At 24.6% G+C, this 23167-nt stretch overlaps 1 protein-coding gene across 2 annotated transcripts in view; it reads right to left on the bottom strand.

The window, feature by feature from the left end:
• LOC145284716 (uncharacterized) overlaps positions 1–23167 on the bottom strand; it is a 242171-nt gene that overhangs the window by 6698 nt on the left and 212306 nt on the right. Inside the window, exon 5 of one of the 2 annotated variants that reach the window (XM_080133631.1) lies at positions 2767–2892. The exons of the other annotated variant lie outside the window; for it this stretch is intronic. Within the exon in view, the coding sequence (XP_079989757.1) occupies positions 2767–2892 (126 nt within the window). The remainder of the gene's footprint in view (positions 1–2766; positions 2893–23167) is intronic. 2 annotated transcript variants of the gene reach the window in all.

The following is a 23167-nucleotide window of genomic DNA, read 5'->3' as shown; positions in this document are numbered from 1 at the left end:
AAAAACAAATATATAACAAATAAATGTTACCAAAGGCAAGTTACTCTTCTAACTACCTAGATAAATTTTTAGTGTTGTAAATGTTTATTCTGCTCAAAAACAAGTAGTGTCGAGCGTTACATGAGAACAAGAAAAAAAAAATGGCCGCAATGTCTCTTGAAGTCTTGACGATGACGTAAAAATAAAAAATTATACAAAATAGTTGTAGAAACTCACCCGATAATTGTCACAGTAACTTGAAGCCATTAAAAATGAAATTTAATTATCCTAATTAGTTTAATGTACTTGAAAAAATTATAATTTTAATCTGTAGAAAATTTCCTTTCATTTGATATGCTACAAGCCATATTTTGTTAATAATTTCTTGGAATTGTGTCGTGGTGGCCATCTTGGATTTCCTGCTGGCTATCTTGGATTTCCTGGTTACCATCTTGGATTTTTCACGGTGTAATGATGACAAATGATAATGTCCATCAGAATAACATTTCGCATGATGATAAAGCCTTACCGCCCATTTTTTTTAACTGTTTTTTTTATGATCTTTTTACTTGAAACCATTAAAATGAAACTTAATTATGCTTATTAGTATGCTAATTAGTTTAATGTACTTAAAAACATAATTCTGATCTGTACAAAATTTCCTTTAATTTGATATGCTACAAGCGATATTTTGTTAATAGTTTCTTTGAATTGTGTCATGGTGCCATCTTGTATTTTTCATGATGTTATAATGGCAAATGACAATATCCATCAGAATAATATTTCCTATGATGATAAAGCCTTACTTACAATTTTTCTTAGCTGTTTTTATGATGTTTCTACTTAAAGCTGTTAAAATGAAACAGGAATATGCTAATTAGTTTGTAAGTTACCAAGTAACATGGTAGTATATAACACCAACTAAACCTTCATGGTAATATTTCATCATAATATCTTAAAAAGATCTGAAGATACAACTTTTTAAAGATGGGTTAGTCTGTAAATTGTGCAAATTTCTTACCATTTTCAGTCACAAGCTTATATGCATTTGAATAGGACTGACTTCAGGCAAAATATCCAGTAAAGCACACATTTTTTTAATACTTTGAATGGTCATAACTCCAGTTTTAATGGGCCAATTTAAAAAAACTAAAGATATTATTTCTTTGTTTTTTTTTAATGCTCTTTTCAATAATGCTTGATTTGAGTTTATTGGATTTAAAGAAAAAATAAAACGTGTGGTATAGAGTAATAAGTTCTAAAGAAAATGAAAAAAAAGGTAGCATTTGTGAAGTGAAGAATAAGAAACGTCTAATGGGATTCAATTTTATTTAATTTTTAATGAAATATTAATGTAAAAAGTATTCATGTTGATTTCAGAAAGGAGTTGAAAGTGAATTTTATTTGAGTTATTCAGGCATGTCGAGAATAAAAGTACTTATGAGGGCTTTTGTTTTTGGCTAGGAATCAACAAAGAGAGAGAAAAAAAGAAATTGTGGAGGGTGCATGTTGGTAGGTAAGGCACTCCTGTTAATGTTGAAGCTATTATCACTCCACAACTAGGTTTATGAAATATTAAATCGGTCGCATTATTTAATAGTGATTGATAGTTTCACTAAGAAGGCAGAAATATTTAAATTTCAAAAAAACAAACCTCTTCAGCAACAATTTTTCGTAGGAATTGTTTGCGGAATTGAGGATGCTATATCTTTCCAGTTGGTTTCTATGAATATTTTAATATTTGCCAAATGAAAAAATACAAACATCATATAAGTATATGAATACAAGTTAATATTTGAAAACTACTGCATAAAATGAATTTATATAGAAATTTTCACAATGAATATTTTAATATCGTAAACTTGCATTTTTCTACAGAATAATAACTGTATTCATCATTAAATAACTCAAGAGTTAATATGTTGTCTAACAAAATAACCAACAAGATGAAAAAATACAAAAGATTATAAGTAGAAACAAAATCCTTTTATAATTTATTTCTCATACTATATGTTGGAAATCAAAAATATCAGTAATAATGATGTCACCTCTATGAAAATAGATAATTAAAGTTAATATATGTTAGAATAAAATAATATGTCAATGATCATGTTAAGAGAACTGAATGTGAAATATGTATTCGCAAAGCATTAAAAAAAGGGCTGAGTTTCATGAGACAATCGACCTGAAGAAAGTTGGAAAGAAAAAACTGGCAATATGTTGCGATAACAGCAACTAAAAGAAACATGCCAAAATATGAACAAATATCTCACTGGAAAATTCCTTACTTGGGATGCCCCCTATAAATCTGACCCTTAATTCATCAACTTTTAGTGGCAATGTATCTTTGAACCCTCTCCCCTAAAAAAACAAAAAACAGTTGCACTAATAACAAAGGAAGAAGGACAGTAGTGCATAGTAAAAAGGGGAGATAATCGACAGATGTTAACTAGTGTTTGTTTCCTAGGGTCTTTAAGCTCTATTCCCTATATAGAATGTTTAAACTTACATGCATTTAAAGAAGCAAGATAAAAAGCATAAACATTGAAATGAATATAAGTATAAGAATGTTTATATGTAGATAAGACTAAAACTATATCTATCAGTGATGTAATGTGCAAAATAAATGATTACACATTTATATTGATGGCTTTATATAGTTTGAAGATTGGAGAATAAGCAGTAAAATTTTTTCTTGAAAAAATCAAAGAATATATTAAAACATTGTTTGAAAAAGACTCTTTGATATGTAAAAAGTCTACATTAATATAAACACAAACATATTACCTCCATTGGTAATCTTGAATTTTTGGTAGGATCATTTAAAAAGGTATTTCTGCAAAACACTTGGTTGCCACAAGGTTGACCACCTGATGTTGGGTTACCATGGATACAAGCACCAGTTTCAATCGTCTATTAGGAAGGAAAAAAAAACAAACTTTTTAGACTAGAAAATGTCTTTACATATTTTCTAAATTTCTTTTTACATATAAACTAAATTCTGTCAAAACTTGCTCTAATTTAAAAAAGACATCAATAATTGCTTACTTATATGCTTTAAATATACATCAACAATTGTTTACTTCTTTGCCTTTAGTTGGTTGGTTGCTTACTTTATTTAACCAGCATATCGACCTTTGTTGGGTCATTTAATGCTGAAAATCGTTTTGATTTGTGTATTTTTGTTTATTTAGTTTTTTTATTTATTTTTTGAGTGGGACAAGGTTATCTGTTTTAATTGAAAGTTTTTTCGAAGGGCTCAAACCCTTTGAAAAAACTTTCAATTGCTATAATTTTACATATAGTTTGATCTCTCACAGAAATAATAGAATGTTGTCTGTGCAGGTGTTTTTAAATGTCTTTCATATTGTTGGATTTTAGATGGTGTTTTCTCACAGTAGCGTAGGCTCCACATTTAACAAAGATATGTTTTATTGTGTAGGTCTTCTGACATGTTAGGCATTGTGGTGATTGCTCTGGCCTGAGCATGTAGGTTGGAGTAAGGTTTGTGTGGCCAATCTGTGTTCTGTAACAACTTGTTCTTTTCTTAATTTTTGTGGGTATCGTCCCCATTCTCCCAAAATGGACATAAAAAAGTGCTTACTTCTATGCTTAAAACATACATCAATAATTACTTACTTTTATGCTTTTAATAGACATCAACATGAGCTTACTTCTATGCATTAAATGAACATACATGTTTTACATATATGCTTTAAATGGACATCAATAATTATTTCCTTTTTTGCTTTAAACAGACATCAATAAGTACTGACTTCTATGCTTAAAAAAAATTTAAAAAATGCTTATTTCTATGCTTAAAATGGACATCAATAATTATTTACTTCTGTGCTTAAAATTTACATGAATAAGTGCTAACTTCTATATTTTAAAAAGGCATCAATAATTGCTTCATTCCATGCTTTAAAGGGACATCAATAAGTGTTTACTTCTATGCTTAAAATGGACATAATAAATTGCTTCTATGCTTTAAATCGACATCAATAAATGCTTACTTACATGCTTTATATGGGCATACATAATTGCTTTCTTCTTTGCTTGGAATAGACATCTATACATGCTTACTTTTAGGCGTTTAAAACACATTACCAATTACTGTCTTCTATGTTTTACACGGACATCAATACTAGCTTACTCTTATGCTTTCAATGAACATCATTAACTCCTTAGTTTTATGCTTGAGATTAAAACATAACTTTTATGCTTTAAACATACATAAATAATAGCTTCCTTTTATGTTATAATGACATCATTAATTGCTCCAAATAGACATCAATAATCGATTATTTTAATTTGTAAACAGACATCAATTATCGCATACTTCTATGCTTTGAATTGAAATCACTAAATGCTTACTTTTATGCTTTGAATTGACATCATTAAATGCTTACTTTTATGCTTTAAATTGAAATCATTAAATGCTTACTTTTATGCTTTGAATTGAAATCATTAAATGCTTACTTTTATGCTTTGAATTGACATCATTATATGCTTACTTTTATGCTTTGAATTGATATCATTAAATGCTTACTTTTATGCTTTGAATTGAAATCATTAAATGCTTACTTTTATGCTTTGAATTGAAATCATTAAATGCTTACTTTTATGCATTGAATTGAAATCATTAAATGCTTACTTTTATGCATTGAATTGAAATCATTAAATGCTTACTTTTATGCTTTGTGTTGAAATAATTATATTCTTTTATGCATTGAATTGAAATCATTAAATGCTTACTTTTATGCTATTAATTAACATCATTTAATGCTTACTTTTATGCTTTGAATTGAAATCATTAAATGCTTACTTTTATACTTTGAATTGTAAGCATTAAATGCTTACTTCTATGCTTTGAATTAACATCATTAAATGCTAACTTTTATGCTTTCAATTGAAATCATTAAATGCTTACTTTTATGCTTTGAATTGACATCATTAAATGCTTATTATTATGCTTTGAATTGAAATCATTAATGCTTACTTCTATGCTTTGAATTAACATCATTAAATGCTAACTTTTATGCTTTCAATTGATATCATTAAATGCTTACTTTTATGCTTTGAATTGACATCATTAAATGCTTACTATTATGCTTTGAATTGAAATCATTAAATGCTTACTTTTATGCTTTGAATTGACATCATTAAATGCTTACTTTTATGCTTTGAATTGACATCATTTAATCCTTACTTTTATGCTTTGAATTGAAATCATTAAATGCTTACTTCTATACTTTGAATTGACATCATTAAATGCTAACTTTTATGTTTTCAATAGAAATCATTAAATACTTACTTTTATGCTTTGAATTGAAATCATTAAATGCTTACTTTTATGCTTTGAATTGAAATCATTAAATGCTTACTTTTATGCTTTGAATTGAAATCATTAAATGCTTACTTTTATGCTTTGAATTGAAATCATTAAATGCTTACTTTTATGCTTTGAATTGACATCATTAAATGCTAACTTTTATGTTTTCAATAGAAATCATTAAATACTTACTTTTATGCTTTGAATTGAAATCATTAAATGCTTACTTTTATGCTTTGAATTGAAATCATTAAATGCTAACTTTTATGTTTTCAATAGATATCATTAAATGCTTACTTTTATGCTTTGAATTGACATCATTAAATGCTTACTTTTATGCTTTGAATTGAAATCATTAAATGCTTACTTTTATGCTTTGAATTGAAATCATTAAATGCTTACTTCTATACTTTGAATTGACATCACTAAATGCTAACTTTTATGCTTTGAATTGAAATAATTAAATGCTTACTTTTATGCTTTGAATTGAAATCAGTAAATGCTTACTTTTATGCGTTTAATTGAAAGCATTAAATGCTTACTTTTATGCTTTGAATTGACATCACTAAATGCTAACTTTTATGCTTTGAATTGAAAGCATTAAATGCTTACTTTTATGCTTTGAATTGAAATCATTAAATGCTTACTTCTATGCTTTGAATTGAAATCATTAAATGCTTACTTTTATGCTTTGCATTGAAATCATTAAATGCTTACTTCTATGCTTTGAATTGACATCATTAAATGCTTACTTCTATGCTTTGAATTGAAATCATTAAATGCTTACTTTTATGCTTTGAATTGAAATCATTAAATGCTTATTTTTATGCTTTGAATTGACATCATTAAATGTTTATTTTTATGCTTTGAATTGACATCATTAAATGCTTACTTTTATGCTTTGAATTGAAATCATTAAATGTTTACATCTATGCTTTGAATTGAAATCATTAAATGCTTACTTTTATGCTTTGAATTGAAATCATTAAATGCTTACTTTTATGCTTTGAATTGACATCATTAAATGCTTACTTTTATGCTTTGAATTGACATCATTAAATGCTTACATCTATGCTTTGAATTGAAATCATTAAATGCTTACTTCTATGCTTTGAATTGAAATCATTAAATGCTTACTTTTATGCTTTGAATTGAAATCATTAAATGCTTACTTTTATGCTTTGAATTGAAATCATTAAATGCTTACTTTTATGCTTTGAATTGAAATCATTAAATGCTTACTTTTATGCTTTGAATTGAAATAATTAAATTCTTTCTTTTATGCTTTGAATTGAAATAATTAAATGCTTACTTTTATGCTTTGAATTGAAATCATTAAATGCTTACTATTATGCTTTGAATTGAACTCATTAAATGCTTACTATTATGCTTTGAATTGAAATCATTGAATGCTTTCTTTTATGCTTTGACTTGAAATCATTAAATGCTTTCTTTTATGCATTGAATTGACATCATTAAATGCTTACTTCTATGCTTTGAATTGAAATCATTAAATGCTTACTTTTATGCTTTGAATTGAAATCGTTAAATGCTTACTTTTATGCTTTGAATTGACATCATTAAATGCTTACTTTTATGCATTGAATTGACATCATTAAATGCTTACTTTTATGCTTTGAATTGAAATCATTAAATGCTTACTTTTATGCTTTGAATTGAAATCATTAAATGCTTACTTTTATGCATTGAATTGACATCATTAAATGCTTACTTTTATGCTTTGAATTGAAATCGTTAAATGCTTACTTTTATGCTTTGAATTGACATCATTAAATACTTACTTTTATGCTTTGAATTGATATCATTAAATGCTTACTTTTATGCTTTGAATTGAAAGCATTAAATGCTTACTTTTATGCTTTGAATTGACATCATTTAATGCTTACTTTTATGCTTTGAATTGACATAATAAATGCTTACTTTTATGTTTTGAATTGACATCATTAAATGCTTACTTTTATGCTTTGAATTGAAATCATTAAATGCTTACTTTTATGCTTTGAATTGAAATCATTAAATGCTTACTTCTATACTTTGAATTGACATCACTAAATGCTAACTTTTATGCTTTGAATTGAAATCATTAAATGCTAACTTTTATGCTTTGAATTGAAATCATTAAATGCTTACTTTTATGTTTTGAATTGACATCATTAAATGCTTACTTTTATGTTTTGAATTGAAATCATTAAATGCTTACTTTTATGTTTTGAATTGAAATCATTAAATGCTTACTTTTATGTTTTGAATTGACATCATTAAATGCTTACTTTTATGTTTTGAATTGAAATCATTAAATGCTTACTTTTATGTTTTGAATTGAAATCATTAAATGCTTACTTTTATGTTTTGAATTGAAATCATTAAATGCTTACTTTTATGTTTTGAATTGAAATCATTAAATGCTTACTTTTATGCTTTGAATTGAAAGCATTAAATGCTTACTTCTATGCTTTGAATAAACATCATTAAATGGTTACTTTTATGCTTTGAATTGAAATCATTAAATGCTTACTTTTATGCTTTGAATTGAAATCATTAAATGCTTACTTCTATACTTTGAATTGACATCATAAAATGCTAACTTTTATGCTTTGAATTGATATCATTAAATGCTTACTTTTATGCTATTAATCGACATCATTAAATGCTTACTTTTATGCTTTGAATTGCAATCATTAAATGCTTACTTTGATGCTTGTAATTGAAATCATTAAATGCTTACTTTTATGCTTTGAATTGACATCATTTAATGCTTACTTTTATGCTTTGAATTGAAATCATTAAATGCTTACTTTTATGCTTTGAATTGACATCATTAAATGCTTACTATTATGCTATTAATCGACATCATTAAATGCTTACTTTTATGCTATTAATCGACATCATTAAATGCTTACTTTTATGTTTTGAATTGAAATCATTAAATGCTTACTTTTATGCTTTGAATTGAAATCATTAAATGCTTACTTCTATACTTTGAATTGACATCATAAAATGCTAACTTTTATGCTTTGAATTGATATCATTAAATGCTTACTTTTATGCTATTAATCGACATCATTAAATGCTTACTTTTATGCTTTGAATTGCAATCATTAAATGCTTACTTTTATGCTTGTAATTGAAAGCATTAAATGCTTACTTTTATGCTTTGAATTGACATCATTTAATGCTTACTTTTATGCTTTGAATTGACATCATTAAATGCTTACTTTTATGCTTTGAATTGAAATCATTAAATGCTTACCTTTATGCTTTGAATTGACATCATTAAATGCTTACTTTTCTGCTTTGAATTGACATCATTTAATGCTTACTTTTATGCTTTGAATTGACATCATTAAATGCTTACCTTTATGCTTTGAATTGACATCATTTAATGCTTACTTTTATGCTTTGAATTCAAATCATTAAATGCTTACTTTTATGCTTGTAATTGAAAGCATTAAATGCTTACTTTTATGCTTTGAATTGACATCATTTAATGCTTACTTTTATGCTTTGAATTGAAATCATTAAATGCTTAGCTTTATGCTTTGAATTGACATCATTTAATGCTTACTTTTATGCTTTGAATTCAAATCATTAAATGCTTACTTTTATGCTTGTAATTGAAAGCATTAAATGCTTACTTTTATGCTTTGAATTGACATCATTTAATGCTTACTTTTATGCTTTTAATTGACATCATTTAATGCTTACTTTTATGCTTTGAATTGAAATCATTAAATGCTTACTTCTATACTTTAAATTGACATCATTAAATGCTAACTTTTATGCTTTGAATTGAAATCATTAAATGCTTACTTTTATGCTTTGAATTGACATCATTAAATGCTTACTTTTCTGCTTTGAATTGACATCATTTAATGCTTACTTTTATGCTTTGAATTCAAATCATTAAATGCTTACTTTTATGCTTGTAATTGAAAGCATTAAATGCTTACTTTTATGCTTTTTAATTGACATCATTTAATGCTTACTTTTATGCTTTTAATTGACATCATTTAATGCTTACTTTTATGCTTTGAATTGAAATCATTAAATGCTTACTTCTATACTTTAAATTGACATCATTAAATGCTAACTTTTATGCTTTGAATTGAAATCATTAAATGCTTACTTTTATGCTTTGAATTGACATCATTAAATGCTTACTTTTCTGCTTTGAATTGACATCATTTAATGCTTACTTTTATGCTTTTAATTAAAATCATTAAATGCTTATTTTATGCTTTGAATTGAAATCATTTAATGCTTACTTTTATGCTTTGAATTGAAATCATTAAATGCTTACTAATATGCTTATAATTGAAATCATTAAATGCTTACTTTTATGCTTTCAATTGATATCATTAAATGCTTACTTTTATGCTTTGAATTGAAATCATTAAATGCTTACTTTTATGCATTGAATTGAAATCATTAAATGCTTACTTTTATGCTCTGTGTTGAAATAATTAAATGCTTACTTTTATGCTTTTAATTGAAATCATTAAATGCTTACTTTTATGCTTTGAATTGACATCATTAAATGCTTACTTTTATGCATTGATTTAATATCATTAAATGCTTACTTTTATGCTTTGAATTGAAATCATTAAATGCTTACTATTATGCTTTGAATAGAAATCATTAAATGCTTACTATTATGCTTTGAATAGAAATAATTAAATTCTTACTATTATGCTTTGAATTGAAATCATTAAATACTTACTTTTATGCATTGAATTGAAATCGTTAAATGCTTACTTTTATGCTTTGAATTGACATCATTAAATACTTACTTTTATGCTTTGAATTGACAGGATTAAATGCTTACTTTTATGCTTTGAATTGAAAGCATTAAATGCTTACTTTTATGCTTTGAATTGAAATCATTAAATGCTTACTTTTATGCTTTGAATTGACATCATTAAATCCTTACTTTTATGTTTTGAATTGACATCATTAAATGCTTACTTTTATGCTTTGAATTGAAATCATTAAATGCTTACTTTTATGCTTTGAATTGAAATCATTAAATACTTACTTCTATACTTTGAATTGATATCATTAAATGCTAACGTTTATGCTTTTAATTGAAATCATTAAATGTTTACTTTTATGCTTTGAATTGATATCATTAAATGCTTACTTTTATGCTATTAATTGACATCATTAAATGCTTACTTTTATGCTTTGAATTGAAATCATTAAATGCTTACTTTTAGGCTTTGAATTAATATCATTTAATGCTTACTTTTATGCTTTGAATTGAAATCATTAAATGCTTACATCTATGCTTTGAATTTAAATCATTAAATGCTTACTTTTATGCTTTGAATTGAAATCATTAAATGCTAACTTTTATGCTTTGAATTGAAACCATTAAATGCTTACTTTTATGCTATTAATTGAAATCATTAAATGCTTACTTTTATGCTTTGAATTGCAATCATTAAATGCTTACTTTTATGCTTGTAATTGAAAGCATTAAATGCTTACTTGTATGCTTTGTGTTGAAATAATTAAATGTTTACTTTTATGCATTGAATTGATATCATTAAATGCTTACTTTTATGCTTTGAATTAACATCATTAAATGCTTACTTGTATGCTTTGTGTTGAAATCATTAAATGTTTACTTTTATGCATTGAATTTATATCATTAAATGCTTATTTTATGCATTGAATTGAAATCATTAAATGCTTACTTTTATGCTCTGTGTTGAAATAATTAAATGCTTACTTTTATGCTTTTAATTGAAATCATTAAATGCTTACTTTTATGCTTTGAATTGACATCATTAAATGCTTACTTTTATGCATTGATTTAATATCATTAAATGCTTACTTTTATGCTTTAATTGAAATCATTAAATGCTTACTATTATGCTTTGAATAGAAATAATTAAATTCTTACTATTATGCTTTGAATTGAAATCATTAAATACTTACTTTTATGCTTTGAATTGACATCATTAAATGCTTACTTTTATGCTTTTAATTGAAATCATTAAATGCTTACTTTTATGCTTTGTGTTGAAATAATTAAATGCTTACTTTTATGCATTGAATTGATATCATTGAATGCTTTCTTTTATGCTTTGACTTGAAATCATTAAATGCTTTCTTTTATGCATTGAATTGACATCATTAAATGCTTACTTTTATGCTTTGAATTGAAATCGTTAAATGCTTACTTTTATGCTTTGAATTGACATCATTAAATACTTACTTTTATGCTTTGAATTGACAGGATTAAATGCTTACTTTTATGCTTTGAATTGAAAGCATTAAATGCTTACTTTTATGCTTTGAATTGAAATCATTAAATGCTTACTTTTATGCTTTGAATTGACATCATTAAATCCTTACTTTTATGTTTTGAATTGACATCATTAAATGCTTACTTTTATGCTTTGAATTGAAATCATTAAATGCTTACTTTTATGCTTTGAATTGAAATCATTAAATACTTACTTCTATACTTTGAATTGATATCATTAAATGCTAACGTTTATGCTTTTAATTGAAATCATTAAATGTTTACTTTTATGCTTTGAATTGATATCATTAAATGCTTACTTTTATGCTATTAATTGACATCATTAAATGCTTACTTTTATGCTTTGAATTGAAATCATTAAATGCTTACTTTTAGGCTTTGAATTAATATCATTTAATGCTTACTTTTATGCTTTGAATTGAAATCATTAAATGCTTACATCTATGCTTTGAATTTAAATCATTAAATGCTTACTTTTATGCTTTGAATTGAAATCATTAAATGCTAACTTTTATGCTTTGAATTGAAACCATTAAATGCTTACTTTTATGCTATTAATTGAAATCATTAAATGCTTACTTTTATGCTTTGAATTGCAATCATTAAATGCTTACTTTTATGCTTGTAATTGAAAGCATTAAATGCTTACTTGTATGCTTTGTGTTGAAATAATTAAATGTTTACTTTTATGCATTGAATTGATATCATTAAATGCTTACTTTTATGCTTTGAATTAACATCATTAAATGCTTACTTGTATGCTTTGTGTTGAAATAATTAAATGTTTACTTTTATGCATTGAATTTATATCATTAAATGCTTACTTTTATGCATTGAATTGAAATCATTAAATGCTTACTTTTATGCTTTGAATTGAAATCATTAAATGCTTACTTGTATGCTTTGTGTTGAAATAATTAAATGCTTACTTTTATGCATTGAATTTAAATCATTAAATGCTTACTTTTATGCATTGAATTGAAATCATTAAATGCTTACTTTTATGCATTGAATTGAAATCATTAAATGCTTACTTTTATGCTTTGAATTGAAATCATTAAATGCTTACTTTTATGCTTTGAATTGAAATCATTAAATGCTTATTTTATGCTTTCAATTGAAATCATTAAATGCTTACTTTTATGCATTGAATTGATATCATTAAATGCTTACTTCTTTGCTTTGTGTTGAAATAATTAAATGCTTACTTTTATGCATTGAATTGAAATAATTAAATGCTTACTTTTATGCATTGAATTGAAATCATTAAATGCTTACTACTTTGCTTTTTGTTTAAATAATTAAATGCTTACTTTTATGCATTGAATTGATATCATTAAATGCTTACTTTTATGCATAGAATTTAAATCATTAAATGCTTACTTTTATGCTTTGAATAGAAATCATTAAATGCTTACTTTTATGCTTTGAATTGAAATCATTAAATGCTTACTTTTATGCATTGAATTGATATCATTAAATGCTTACTTTTATGCTTTGAATTGAAATCATTAAATGCTTACTTTTATGCTTTCAATTGAAATAATTACATGCTTACTTTTATGCATTGAATTGAAATCATTAAATGCTTACTTTTATGCTTTCAATTGAAATAATTAAATGCTTACTTTTATGCTTTCAATTGAAATAATTAAATGCTTACTTTTATGCATTGAATGTAAATCATTAAATGCTTACTTTTATGCTTTCAATTGAAATAATTAAATGCTTACTTTTATGCATTGAATGTAAATCATTAAATGCTTACTTTTATGCTTTGAATTGAAATCATTAAATGCTTACTTTTATGCATTGAATTGAAATCATTAAATGCTTACTTTTATGCTTTGAATTAACATCATTAAATGCTTACTTGTATGCTTTGTGTTGAAATAATTAAATGTTTACTTTTATGCATTGAATTGATATCATTAAATGCTTACTTTTATGCTTTGAATTAACATCATTAAATGCTTACTTGTATGCTTTGTGTTGAAATAATTACATGTTTACTTTTATGCATTGAATTGATATCATTAAATGCTTACTTTTATGCATTTAATTGAAATCATAAACTGCTTACTTTTATGCATTGAATTGCAATCATTAAATGCTTACTTTTATGCATTGAATTGAAATCATTAAATGCTTACTTTTATGCTTTGAATTGAAATCATTAAATGCTTACTTTTATGCTTTGAATTGAAATCATTAAATGCTTACTTTTATGATTTGAATTGAAATCATTAAATGCTTACTTTTATGCTTTGAATTGATATCATTAAATGCTTACTTTTATGATTTGAATTGAAATCATTGAATGCTTACTTTTATGCTTTGAATTGAAATCATTAAATGCTTACTTTTATGCATTGAATTGAAATCATTAAATGCTTACTTTTATGCATTGAATTGATATCATTAAATGCTTACTTTTATGCTTTGAATTGAAATCATTAAATGCTTACTTTTATGCATTGAATTGATATCATTAAATGCTTACTTTTATGCATTGAATTGATATCATTAAATGCTTACTTTTATGCATTGAATTGATATCATTAAATGCTTACTTTTATGCATTGAATTGATATCATTAAATGCTTACTTTTATGCATTGAATTGATATCATTAAATGCTTACTTTTATGCATTGAATTGAAATCATTAAATGCTTACTTCTATGCTTTGAAGTGAAATCATTAAATGCTTACTTTTATGCTTTGAATTGAAATCATTAAATGCTTACTTCTATGCTTTGAAGTGAAATCATTAAATGCTTACTTTTATGCATTGAATTGCAATCATTAAATGCTTACTTTTATGCATTGAATTGAAATCATTAAATGCTTACTTTTATGCTTTGAATTGAAATCATTAAATGCTTACTTTTATGCTTTGAATTGAAATCATTAAATGCTTACTTTTATGATTTAAATTGAAATCATTAAATGCTTACTTTTATGCTTTGAATTGATATCATTAAATGCTTACTTTTATGATTTGAATTGAAATCATTGAATGCTTACTTTTATGCTTTGAATTGAAATCATTAAATGCTTACTTTTATGCATTGAATTGAAATCATTAAATGCTTACTTTTATGCATTGAATTGATATCATTAAATGCTTACTTTTATGCTTTGAATTGAAATCATTAAATGCTTACTTTTATGCATTGAATTGATATCATTAAATGCTTACTTTTATGCATTGAATTGATATCATTAAATGCTTACTTTTATGCATTGAATTGATATCATTAAATGCTTACTTTTATGCATTGAATTGATATCATTAAATGCTTACTTTTATGCATTGAATTGAAATCATTAAATGCTTACTTTTATGCTTTGAATTGATATCATTAAATGCTTACTTTTATGGTTTGAATTGAAATCATTAAATGCTTACTTTTATGCTTTGAATTGAAATCATTAAATGCTTACTTTTATGCTTTGAATTGAAATCATTAAATGCTTACTTTTATGCTTTGAATTGATATCATTAAATGCTTACTTTTATGCATTGAATTGATATCATTAAATGCTTACTTTTATGCATTGAATTGAAATCATTAAATGCTTACTTTTATGCTTTGAATTGATATCATTAAATGCTTACTTTTATGCTTTGAATTGAAATCATTAAATGCTTACTTTTATGCATTGAATTGAAATCATTAAATGCTTACTTCTTTGCTTTGTGTTGAAATAATTAAATGCTTACTTTTATGCATTGAATTAATATCATTAAATGCTTACGTTTATGCTTTGAATTGAAATCATTAAATGCTTACTTTTATGCTTTGAATTGAAATCATTAAATGCTTACTTTTATGCTTTGAATAGAAATCATTAAATGCTTACTTTTATGCTTTGAATTGATATCATTAACTGCTTACTTTTATGCAATGAATTGAAATCATTAAATGCTTACTTCTTTGCTTTGTGTTGAAATAATTAAATGCTTACTTTTATGCATTGAATTGATATCATTAAATGCTTACTTTTATGCTTATAATTGAAATCATTAAATGCTTACTTTTATGCTTTGAATAGAAATCATTAAATGCTTACATTTATGCTTTGAATTGAAATCATTAAATGCTTACTTTTATGCATTGAATTGATATCAATAAATGCTTACTTTTATGATTTGAATTGAAATCATTAAATGCTTACTTTTATGCTTTCAATTGAAATAATTAAATGCTTACTTTTATGCATTGAATTGATATCATTAAATGCTTACTTTTATGCATTGAATTGATATCAATAAATGCTTACTTTTATGCTTTGAATTGAAATCATTAAATGCTTACTTTTATGCTTTCAATTGAAATCATTAAATGCTTACTTTTATGCATTGAATTGAAATCATTAAATGCTTACTTTTATGCTTTCAATTGAAATAATTAAATGCTTACTTTTATGCATTGAATGTAAATCATTAAATGCTTACTTTTATGCTTTCAATTGAAATAATTAAATGCTTACTTTTATGCATTGAATGTAAATCATTAAATGCTTACTTTTATGCTTTGAATTGAAATCATTAAATGCTTACTTTTATGCATTGAATTGCAATCATTAAATGCTTACTTTTATGCTTTGTATTAACATCATTAAATGCTTACTTGTATGCTTTGTGTTGAAATAATTAAATGTTTACTTTTATGCATTGAATTGATATCATTAAATGCTTACTTTTATGCATTGAATTAACATCATTAAATGCTTACTTGTATGCTTTGTGTTGAAATAATATAATGTTTACTATTATGCATTGAATTGATATCATTAAATGCTTACTTTTATGCATTGAATTGAAATCATTAAATGCTTACTTTTATGCATTGAATTGCAATCATTAAATGCTTACTTTTATGCATTGAATTGAAATCATTAAATGCTTACTTTTATGCTTTGAATTGAAATCATTAAATGCTTACTTTTATGCTTTGAATTGAAATCATTAAATGCTTACTTTCATGCTTTGAATTGAAATCATTAAATGCTTACTTTTATGCATGTAATTGATATCATTAAATGCTTACTTTTATGCATTGAATTGATATCATTAAATGCTTACTTTTATGATTTGAATTGAAATCATTAAATGCTTACTTTTATGCATTGAATTGAAATCATTAAATGCTTACTTTTATGCTATAATTGAAATAATTAAATGTTTACTTTTACGCTTTGAATTGAAATCATTAAATGCTTACTTTTATGCATTGAATTGAAATCATTAAATGCTTACTTTTATGCATTGAATTGAAATCATTAAATGCTTACTTTTATGCATTGAATTGAAATCATTAAATGCTAACATTTATGCTATAATTGAAATAATTAAATGTTTACTTTTACGCTTTGAATTGAAATCATTAAATGCTTACTTTTATGCATTGAATTGAAATCATTAAATGCTTACTTTTATGCATTGAATTGAAATCATTAAATGCTTACTTTTATGCATTGAATTGAAATCATTAAATGCTTAATTTTATGCTTTGAATTGAAATCATTAAATGCTTACTTTTATGCATTGAATTTAAATCATTAAATGCTTACTTGTATGCTTTGTGTTGAAATAATTAAATGTTTACTTTTACGCATTGAATTGATATTATTAAATGCTTACTTTTATGCATTGAATTGAAATCATTAAATGCTTACTTTTATGCATTGAATTGAAATCATTAAATGCTTACTTTTATGCTTTGAATTGAAATCATTAAATGCTTCCTTTTATGTTTTGAATTGAAATCATTAAATGCTTACTTTTATGCTTTGAATTGAAATCATTAAATGCTTTCTTTTATGTTTTGAATTGAAATCATTAAATGCTTACTTTTATGCTTTGAATTGAAATCATTAAATGCTTACTTTTATGCTTTGAATTGAAATCATTAAATGCTTACTTTTATGCATTGAATTGAAATCATTAAATGTTTATTTTATGCTTTGAATTGAAATCATTAAATGCTTACTTTTATGCTTTGAATTGAAATAATTAAATGCTTACTTTTATGCATTGAATTGATATCATTAAATGCTTACTTTTATGCATTGAATTGAAATCATTAAATGCTTACTTTTATGCTTTGAATTGACATCATTAAATGCTTACTTTTATGCTTTAAATTGACATCATTAAATGCTTACTTTTATGCTTTCAATTGAAATCGTTAAATGCTTACTTTTATGCTTTGAATTGACACTATTAAATGCTTACTGTTATGCTTTGAATTGACATCATTAAATGCTTACTTTTATGCTTTCAATTGAAATCGTTAAATGCTTACTTTTATGCTTTGAATTGAAATCATTAAATGCTTACTTTTATGCTTTGAATTGACATCATTAAATGCTTACTTTTATGCTTTGAATTGACATCATTAAATGCTTACTTTTATGCTTTCAATTGAAATCGTTAAATGCTTACTTTTATGCTTTGAATTGACACTATTAAATGCTTACTGTTATGCTTTGAATTGACACTATTAAATGCTTACTGTTATGCTTTGAATTGACATCATTAAATGCTTACTTTTATGCTTTGAATTGACATTATTAACTGCTTACTTTTATGCTTTGAATTGAAATCATTAAATGCTTACTTTTATGCTTTGAATTGAAATCATTAAATGCTTACTTTTATGCTTTGAATTGAAATCATTAAATGCTTACTTTTATGCTTTGAATTGAAATCATGAAATGCTTACTTTTATGCTTTGAATTGATATCATTAAAGGCTTATTTTATGCTTTGAATTGATATCATTAAATGCTTACTTTTATGCTTTGAATTGAAATCATTAAATGCTTACTTTTATGCATCGAATTGAAATCATTAAATGCTTACTTTTATGCATCGAATTGAAATCATTAAATGCTTACTTTTATGCTTGAATTGAAATCATTAAATGCTTACTTCATTGCTTTGAATTGACATCATTAAATGCTTACTGCTATGCTTTGAATTGATATCATTAAATGCTTACTTTTATGCTTTAAATTGAAATCATTAAATGCTTACTTTTTTGCTTCGAATTGAAATCATTAAATGCTTACTTTTATGCTTTGAATTGAAATCATTAAATGCTTACTTTTATGCATTGAATTGATATCATTAAATACTTACTTTTATGCTTTGAATTGTAATCATTAAATGCTTACTTTTATGCTTTGAATTGAAATCATGAAATGCTTACTTTTATGCTTTGAATTGAAATCATTAAATGCTTACTATTATGCTTTGCATTGACATCATTAAATGCTTACTTTTATGCTTTGAATTGACATCATTAAATGCTTACTTCTATGCTTTGAATTGAAATCATTAAATGCTTACTTTTCTGCATTGAATTGAAATCATTAAATGCTTTCTTTTATGCTTGAATAGAAATCATTAAATGCTTACTTTTATGCTTTGAATTGAAATCATTAAATGCTTACTTTTATTCTTTGAATTGACATTATTAAATGCTTACTTTTATGCTTTGAATTGACATCATTTAATGCTTTCTTTTATGCTTGAATAGAAATCATTAAATGCTTACTTTTATGCTTTGAATTGAAATCATTAAATGCTTACATTTATGCTTTGAGTTGATATCATTAAATGCTTACTTTTATGCTTTGAATTGACATTATTAACTGCTTACTTTTATGCTTTGTATTGAAATCATTAAATGCTTACTTTATGCTTTGTATTGAAATCATTAAATGCTTACCTTTATGCTTTGAATTGAAATCATTAAATGTTTCTTCAATGCTGTGAATTGAAATCATTAAATGCTTACTTTTATGCTTTGAATTGAAATCATTAAATGCTTACTTTTATGCTTTGAATTGAAATCATTAAATGCTTACTTTTATGCTTTGAATTGAAATCATTGAATGCTTACTTTTATGCTTTGAATTGAAATCATTAAATGCTTACTATTATGCTTTGAATTGAAATCATTAAATGCTTACTATTATGCTTTGAATTGAAACCATTAAATGCTTACTTTTCTGCTTTGAATTGAAATCGTTAACTGCTTACTTTTATGCTTTGAATTGAAATCGTTAAATGCTTACTTTTATGCTTTGAATTGAAATCGTTAAATGCTTACTTTTATGCTTTGAATTGAAATCGTTAAATGCTTACTTTTATGCTTTGAATTGAAATCGTTAAATGCTTACTTTTCTGCTTTGAATTGAAATCGTTAAATGCTTACTTCTATGCTTTGAATTGAAATCATTAAATGCTTACTTTTATGCTTTGAATTGAAATCGTTAAATGCTTACTTTTATGCTTTGAATTGAAATCGTTAAATGCTTACTTTTATGCTTTGAATTGAAATCGTTAAATGCTTACTTTTATGCATTGAATTGATATCATTAAATGCTTACTTTTATGCTTTGAATTGAAATCATTAAATGCTTACTTTTATGCTTTGAATTGACATCATTAAATGCTTACTTTTATGCTTTAAATTGACATCATTAAATGCTTACTTTTATGCTTTCAATTGAAATCGTTAAATGCTTACTTTTATGCTTTGAATTGAAATCATTAAATGCTTAATTTTTTGCATTGAATTGAAATCGTTAAATGCTTACTTTTATGCATTGAATTGAAATCGTTAAATGCTTACTTTTCTGCTTTGAATTGAAATCGTTAAATGCTTACTTCTATGCTTTGAATTGAAATCATTAAATGCTTACTTTTATGCTTTGAAGTGAAATAATTAAATGCTTACTTTTATGCATTGAATTGATATCATTAAATGCTTACTTTTATGCTTTGAATTGAAATCATTAAATGCTTACTTTTATGCTTTGAATTGACATCATTAAATGCTTACTTTTATGCTTTAAATTGACATCATTAAATGCTTACTTTTATGCTTTCAATTGAAATCGTTAAATGCTTACTTTTATGCTTTGAATTGAAATCATTAAATGCTTACTTTTATGCTTTGAATTGACATCATTAAATGCTTACTTTTATGCTTTAAATTGACATCATTAAATGCTTACTTTTATGCTTTCAATTGAAATCGTTAAATGCTTACTTTTATGCTTTGAATTGACACTATTAAATGCTTACTGTTATGCTTTGAATTGACATCATTAAATGCTTACTTTTATGCTTGTAATTGACATTATTAACTGCTTACTTTTATGCTTTGAATTGAAATCATTAAATGCTTACTTTTATGCTTTGAATTGAAATCATTAAATGCTTACTTTTATGCTTTGAATTGAAATCATGAAATGCTTACTTTTATGCTTTGAATTGATATCATAAAAGGCTTATTTTATGCTTTGAATTGATATCATTAAATGCTTACTTTTATGCTTTGAATTGAAATCATTAAATGCTTACTTCTTTGCTTTGTGTTGAAATAATTAAATGCTTACTTGTATGCATTGAATTGAAATCATTAAATGCTTACTTTTATGCTTTGAATTGAAATCATTAAATGCTTACTTTTATGCTTTGAATTAAAATCGTTAAATGCTTACTTTTATGCTTGTAATTGACATTATTAACTGCTTACTTTTATGCTTTGAAGTGAAATCATTAAATGCTTACTTTTATGCTTTGAATTGAAATCATTAAATGCTTACTTTTATGCTTTGAATTGAAATCATTAAATGCTTACTTTTATGCTTTGAATTGAAATCATTAAATGCTTACTTTTATGCTTTGAAGTGAAATCATTAAATGCTTACTTTTATGCTTTGAAGTGAAATCATTAAATGCTTACTTTTATGCTTTGAATTGAAATCATTAAATGCTTACTTTTATGCTTTGAAGTGAAATCATTAAATGCTTACTTTTATGCTTTGAAGTGAAATCATTAAATGCTTACTTTTATGCTTTGAAGTGAAATCATTAAATGCTTACTTTTATGCTTTGAAGTGAAATCATTAAATGCTTACTTTTATGCTTTGAAGTGAAATCATTAAATGCTTACTTTTATGCTTTGAATTGAAATCATTAAATGCTTACTTCTATGCTTTGAATTGAAATCATTAAATGCTTACTTTTATGCTTTGAAGTGAAATCATTAAATGCTTACTTTTATGCTTTGAAGTGAAATCATTAAATGCTTACTTTTATGCTTTGAAGTGAAATCATTAAATGCTTACTTTTATGCTTTGAAGTGAAATCATTAAATGCTTACTTTTATGCTTTGAAGTGAAATCATTAAATGCTTACTTTTATGCTTTGAAGTGAAATCATTAAATGCTTACTTTTATGCTTTGAATTGAAATCATTAAATGCTTACTTTTATGCTTTGAATTGAAATCATTAAATGCTTACTTTTATGCTTTGAAGTGAAATCATTAAATGCTTACTTTTATGCTTTGAAGTGAAATCATTAAATGCTTACTTTTATGCTTTGAAGTGAAATCATTAAATGCTTACTTTTATGCTTTGAAGTGAAATCATTAAATGCTTACTTTTATGCTTTGAAGTGAAATCGTTAAATGCTTACTTTTATGCTTTGAATTGAAATCATTAAATGCTTACTTTTATGCTTTGAAGTGAAATCATTAAATGCTTACTTTTATGCTTTGAATTGAAATCATTAAATGCTTACTTTTATGCTTTGAAGTGAAATCATTAAATGCTTACTTTTATGCTTTGAAGTGAAATCATTAAATGCTTACTTTTATGCTTTGAAGTGAAATCATTAAATGCTTACTTTTATGCTTTGAAGTGAAATCATTAAATGCTTACTTTTATGCTTTGAAGTGAAATCATTAAATGCTTACTTTTATGCATTGAATTGAAATCGTTAAATGCTTACTTTTATGCTTTGAAGTGAAATCATTAAATGCTTACTTTTATGCTTTGAAGTGAAATCATTAAATGCTTACTTTTATGCTTTGAATTGAAATCATTAAATGCTTACTTTTATGCTTTGAAGTGAAATCATTAAATGCTTACTTTTATGCTTTGAAGTGAAATCATTAAATGCTTACTTTTATGCATTGAATTGAAATCGTTAAATGCTTACTTTTATGCATTGAATTGAAATCGTTAAATGCTTACTTCTAGGCTTTGAAGTGAAATCATTAAATGCTTACTTTTATGCTTTGAATTGAAATCATTAAATGCTTACTTCTATGCTTTGAAGTGAAATCATTAAATGCTTACTTTTATGCTTTGAATTGAAATCATTAAATGCTTACTTCTATGCTTTGAAGTGAAATCATTAAATGCTTACTTTTATGCTTTGAATTGAAATCATTAAATGCTTACTTCTATGCTTTGAAGTGAAATCATTAAATGCTTACTTTTATGCTTTGAAGTGAAATCATTAAATGCTTACTTTTATGCTTTGAAGTGAAATCATTAAATGCTTACTTTTATGCTTTGAAGTGAAATCATTAAATGCTTACTTTTATGCTTTGAATTGAAATCGTTAAATGCTTACTTTTATGCTTTGAAGTGAAATCATTAAATGCTTACTTTTATGCTTTGAAGTGAAATCATTAAATGCTTACTTTTATGCTTTGAATTGAAATCATTAAATGCTTAC

Source organism: Euprymna scolopes, chromosome 9 (genome assembly GCF_053919585.1).
Source record: "Euprymna scolopes isolate OS-2025 chromosome 9, ASM5391958v1, whole genome shotgun sequence".
NCBI lineage: Eukaryota > Metazoa > Mollusca > Cephalopoda > Sepiida > Sepiolidae > Euprymna > Euprymna scolopes.
Note: the sequence above shows the minus strand (reverse complement) of the source record. Positions and strands in the feature narration are given on the sequence as shown.